The 6,000-nt window shown below is 43.1% G+C and overlaps 1 protein-coding gene across 3 annotated transcripts in view; it reads left to right on the forward strand.

Moving 5' to 3' along the window:
* The window catches only part of UBE2O (ubiquitin conjugating enzyme E2 O), an 88,328-nt gene extending 82,643 nt beyond the window's left edge, over window positions 1–5,685 (forward strand). For all 3 annotated transcript variants that reach the window (XM_063293013.1, XM_063293011.1, XM_063293012.1), the window contains 2 exons: window positions 995–1,052; window positions 2,388–5,685. In XM_063293013.1, coding sequence (XP_063149083.1) covers window positions 995–1,052; window positions 2,388–3,139 — 810 coding nt within the window. In that variant the 3' untranslated portion in view covers window positions 3,140–5,685. The remainder of the gene's footprint in view (window positions 1–994; window positions 1,053–2,387) is intronic.
* The last annotated feature ends 315 nt before the right edge of the window (window positions 5,686–6,000 follow it).

The following is a 6,000-nucleotide window of genomic DNA, read 5'->3' on the forward strand; positions in this document are numbered from 1 at the left end:
AGGGTGTGCAAACTTTGTCTAGCTGTGTGTGAAAGGTCCCCCGTGCAAGCACAGAGTCATGTCTGACCCTTTGGGGGGATGCCGCTTTCATGACGTTTTCTTGGCAGACTATAGCGGGGTGGTTTGCCATTGCCTTCTCCAGTCGTCACCTTCCCCAGCAAGCTGGGTACTTGTTTCACCAACCACGGAAGGATGGAAGCTGAGTCGACCTGAGCCGGCTACCTGAGAGAGAATCCAGCTTCCACTGGGATCGAACTTGAGTCGTGGGGAGAGTTTTGACTGCAATACTGCCACCTACCACTCTGCGCCACACGAGGCTTCTCTCTAGCTACCTACTGTTAAAAATAACCTACTGCAGGCCCCATACATTTATCTAGGAATCTAGTTCTCATAATAGTCACTACTTTGGCTCAGACAAAAGATAAACAGAACATAGCAAATGAAACCAACATCTGTTGTCAGAAAGAATTCCTTCACAACTAATTTCAGAGCTCTTTCTCCATAAATGCCCTTCCCTCTACCCACTCCCTCATAACAGTTATAGGAAAGCTTACCGCTGAACTCTGTTCCGGTAATAGTTAATTGTAGTAAAATAAACTCTATGTGTATGTTCCTTAGAGCACCTTCATTATTATTATTAGTTCTCCAATTGGATTAACCTTCTTTTGTCCTTCAATGAGCAACACATATATAATGGAACCCTATCCTACAGTATGTTAATTTTTGGGTTAGAGATGTGAAGAAAGGTAGATGTGGCCACCCTGGCCTCAGTAGTACTGCACAGTTATTTATTTTGCCCAGAATCTCCAGACACAAGGACATTCGCATCATTCATATGAACAGTAATTTTGCAGTAGGAATGGAAGTCTGCAGAGCATGGATCAGTCCAAGTGCCTTGTTCTTAAACATTGCTGTGACTCAGTTACTGCTGCATTTTAATGCTATGTAGTCCTTGCTGTTACATTAACTGCATGCTGTTATTTGTCTATTCCAGGGCACAGAGAGATGGACCAGTAAATCTAGCCTTCTCCAGGTGCTCATCTCAATCCAAGGTAAATTCCAGTCAGATGGTGGAGGGAGATATTGGATCAAAACCTGCTTCCATAGATAGAAGGTTGTTTTCCGGCTGGCCAAGCTGCAGCTTGGTTTTCTTTGCCCAGTAAGAGTGATGTCCATGGCTTTTTTTTCATGCCTTGAAAGGAGAGCCACAGTCACCAGTTGGACAGCTGCCAACGTGGAGAACTAACTGCAGGTAGCTCCCTGAACTTGCCGTTAGAAGCAAAGAAACACCAGGCTGATGCGCATGGTCTTCCTTTGCTACTCATGGATGCTCCATCACTGCCATTTTTGGCAGGTATCCAGTCCACTTCAGTAAAAAGCAGTGCAGCAATTACATGTAATTAAGAACCCCAGAGTCTCATTGCAGAGAGCAGACTGGAACACCTTTATGTATATGCTGTAAATCTTCCGAGATCCTCATATGTTTAGAGAACAGCAGGCATATTTTTCATGAAGAACTGTGTGATTTGTCCACATACAGTATATAATATGCCTCCTCCTTATGGAGTGCATTCTATGCTAAATTGTAACAGTATCTCCAAAGAAGTTAGAGGAAGTTTAATTTAAAAAATAAGGCAATTTTTCATATTAAGAGGTTGTCCAAATTACCTTGTTATTTTTTTTAACAGTGGGGGGCAGGAATAACCAGAACATCTGACTTGGTATTATGCTATAAAGAGACCCTGTAAGAAAAAGCTACAATGGGGCTTTTTCTTAGAAGTACTTTGAGAAAGTAAAAGCAAGAAGGCATTAGTCCCAAACTTAATGACCTTCATATCAAAATAGCATTTTCAGAAAGCATTGGAATTCTCTCCTTTTGTATTTCTTTTGGTAGAGTTTTTTTCTTCTCAGATTTCTCCAGAAAGTGAACATTTTGTAGTTTTCCAAAATCTTGGAGAGATTGTGTTGTAATGGCTTTTCATCAAATGTTTGCATGGTTGGAGAGTTCACAGAATAATAGAACCCAGTAATTTGGGGTTAATAATTTAAACTTGGGACAATTCTACTTTAAATGCAGATTATTTTGACTTCCAAACTCTAAATATTTTTTTAAAAAATAGTCTGAAAAATAAAGCCTCCCAAAATAAAGATTATTTCCTTCTCACGTCTATCTTAAATTCCAAGATGATGATGATGATGCATCATCATTGTCCTGATGCATCTGTATATTACGTTTCTTTTCCAGCTTGTATTATAGTTTGAACTAAAACATGCCCCATTGGCATGCATGCATTTCCAAATTATACATGTTCTAAATATTTTATTTTCTCCTGCTATTTTCTACTTTCCCTTTCCCCCTCCTACTTATTTTTTTTTTTTACTACAAGGGCTTATCCTAGTCAATGAGCCTTATTACAATGAGGCTGGTTTTGACAGTGACCGGGGCTTACAAGAGGGCTATGAAAACAGCCGATGCTACAACGAGATGGCTTTGATCCGTGTGGTGCAGTCAATGATGCAGCTGCTGCGCAAGCCTGTGGAAGTCTTTGAGCAGGAGATCTATGAGCATTTCTGCTGTAATGGCTGGCGCCTGGTCCACCGTATTGAGTCCTGGGTGGAGACGAACGAACTGGTGGAGAGGAGCCGTGATCCCGCCGGTCTGGCAGAGTCTTCCTTTGTGCATTCAGCAGGAGGCGTTCTGGCTGAGAGTCCTGTAGACAGCATGGGGCCGTTGGGAGAGCAAGAGTTAGGGGCTGCGGCGGCAGCAGTCAGCCAGCTCTCCGATGGCAAGGAGGAGCTGGAAGACTCTGGTTGTGGAATGTCAACCCTGGCTGCTAGTGACACCCATCAGTGTTCAGACTCCGAGATCATGGGCCAGGCCAGAGAAGCCCATTTTGCCAGGGACGTAACTGATGAGGGTAAAGCCGCTCAGGACTCTGCTGCTCAGCCAAGTGTGAAACCAAAGAAAAGGAGAAAGAGCTACAGGAGCTTTCTCCCTGAGAGGAGTGGCTACCCTGATATTGGGTTCCCCCTGTTCCCCTTGTCTAAAGGGTTCATAAAGAGCATCCGCGGTGTCTTGCAGCAGTACCGGGCTGCCTTAGTAGAGGCCAGTATCCCAGAGTGGACAGAAGATAAATAAAAAAATCAGGTTAGGGACAGACAGGCACACACAAAAAAGGGGGAAATAGGGAGGAAGAACCTAGCAAAAGTTGTTAACAATAAATAGACTGTCTCACTGCACCCCCTCCTTGGCTTGGTTTGTTATAGAGAAGCAAAATTCCATAACTCATTTTAGGCTGTCTTTTTTCTCCACATTCCAGATGCACAGGATGGTTGAGCACATGCACATTCACTCCCCTTCCATGCACACAAGATGTCCCCCCTTGGGGCTTGATTCTGTGAAGAGAGATGCTGTGGTCTTTCTGTTTCAGAACTTAAGTGAAGTTGGGACTGGACCCCCTCAGCTCCTCAATAAAGTGACTCCTCCTTCCCTGTTTGAGTTCTTGGGTGCTGTGGATATTGCTGACAGTGAGGACTGCTTTTGATTGAATCCTGAAAGATCCTTATTCAGTCTCTAGTGGGGAAATGTAGTTCTGTAGTGTTCTTCTACCTTCTGACCTAACTTCACTAAAGTCTGTTGATTAGAAGGAAATAAGTAGCCCATGTTTCTGCTCTGCACCATTCTTAGTTGTTTTCACTGTTGCCTATACCTGTTGGCACTAAGAGGACTTGCTGTACGAAAGCCACCAAATGATAAATGTAAGCAGTTTGCTTTTCCTGATTGCTTAATCTCTTAATCATGAGGCAGTAAGTAAGCGCTAGGCAAGCTGTACTTGATGAGGTAAGCACTCGGAACCTTCGGTCTGTCTTAAGTGTACAATTTTTTTCTGAATAGCGTATCTGGTTCCACTTTGCCTTGAAGGGGAATAGTGCATATAGCATAGCCCACTGTTCTCTTGGATACATGAACATCTACTGTTAACTCCACTATGAACACTAAGGTACCTCAGGATGATACTCAAAAAAATCACATGGTGCAAACCATATTTCTGAATTTCCACTTCCACCTATGTGCTTGCAAAGTGGCAACTCTGCCTGACTGTATCTCCATGGATTCATACCAACTCTGCAGCAACAAAGTCTACATTCTGGTAGACAGTGGGTCTCTCTAATCTGGCATCTTTAAATAAAATCACATCCTTTTCTTAATGTTATTCATGGTTCTCAGATTATATGTAATTTGCTTTAGCTGTTTCCAAGAATGGTAATTGTGACAAAGCAGTGATTGCAGAGAGTGAAACTGCATATTCCCAACAAATTTCCGTTGGTTAGTTGTCCACATTCCTACATTCAGAACAGAAGTACAGTCTGTTTTTCATTTGGTGTTTCCTCCATCTTTGCATGGCTTCACTCTTCTTTACCATATCTATTCCTACTCTGATAACAACATAGATATCCTTCTCAGTCATCCTCCCAGGAGAATAATCTACTTGGAGAACATTGAGGAAGATGACAGGAATCTTGTGTTGACTTGGAATGTAGTGAATGAGTTATTTTAGCACTGCAGATTAAGTTTTGAGAAATAGTGGTTCTCTCTTTTAAGAGCTTGCAGCATGCAAGCTATTGTAGCCCAGGCAATTATGACTCAGAAGAGAGGCCAGCTTAATAAAAATGCAGAATAGTTAAATTGATCTGGTCATTGTATGAGGTCAAGGATAGTGGCAAGAGAGGAATTTGGCAAGGGGACCTGTTGCCTGCATTAGCAGGCCCTTCATTAATTGTGTAGAAGGGAAAACTGTGTTCTCTGTTCTGATGGGTTGTCACATTTCTTATGCAGATAAGGTAATGGTACCTCATCTCCCCCCAAGAGAATTAACCAGCCGCCTATCCTAATGTGATTACCCGTTTAAAAAGCCTGCCTTTTTTCAAATCATAATCATGTAACTGCCCAGTTGGTCCTGAGAGATGTTTTAATAAGGCAAGAGGAGCCGTGAAAATGTAATTATGCAAGCTACAGGAGAGCCACCTTTCTCAAAATGCAATGAAGAACTTTGTCTGAAATCCTAGTGTTCTAACATGAGAAAATTTTGCTTATTCTTTCCTCCTTGGAATCTGCTGACACCTTTTGCGTTCTCGAGCACTGTCCCTTTATCCTTGCTGTTCTTCGCCCTTACCAGAGGCATGCACGGAAGTTTACATCCCCCCTCCCCCGCTTAACTATTGGATAATGTGAAGCTCTAGATTATGCAGTTGCCACTGGGCATATTGCGACCGTGTAACTTTTTTGGGTGTATGTCTGTAACCAAGAGTGAAAAGACTGTCTAAGAGACAGATGCTTATACATACACACCAAGAAGCCAAAGCATGAGGCATATTGTTAGTCTTGAGATGGGCCACACGATTGTGATGTATAAATTAAAATCTCTATCTGTTAAGTGCTGGGGAGGGAAGGGGAAAGAAATACTACAAAAATAAATTTATAGACTTGATTCTGTACAGTATTTAAAACTGATGGAGCTGTCATATTGGGGCAATGCTTAGGGGTATGTTACTTTTGCAGCTGTGAATGCTTGGTTGCTTACAATATCTGTATAAAGTACTGTGTGATGAATCTTTTTTTACTGGCAAATTTTGTTTGGCTAATTAAGATGCAGTAATAAAGGAGAGAAAGTGGCTTGCTGTTAATTTGCCGCTGTTCATAGGTTTGACTGTCCATGCTGTGTATCGTTTCAGCTTGAAGTGCCAGGTTTATGTATCTCTGAAACTGTGAAAGGGGTGTCGGCAGGCCAAGTGAGCTTGAGTAACATGTCTTTCCCGGGGACACCGTTTACGTCTTTACCAGGGCCACAACTAGGGTCTGTGTCATCCGGGGCAAACGGATTCCGCGCCCATTTTGGCGCCCCCCCCCCCCCCCCGCGCAGCACCTGGGGCACACGCCTCGCTTGCCGCCCCCCCCCCCCAGTTGCGGCCCTGGTCTTTACATCGTAGGGCTTGTGAAAG

Source organism: Candoia aspera, chromosome 2 (genome assembly GCF_035149785.1).
Source record: "Candoia aspera isolate rCanAsp1 chromosome 2, rCanAsp1.hap2, whole genome shotgun sequence".
Classification (NCBI taxonomy): domain Eukaryota; kingdom Metazoa; phylum Chordata; class Lepidosauria; order Squamata; family Boidae; genus Candoia; species Candoia aspera.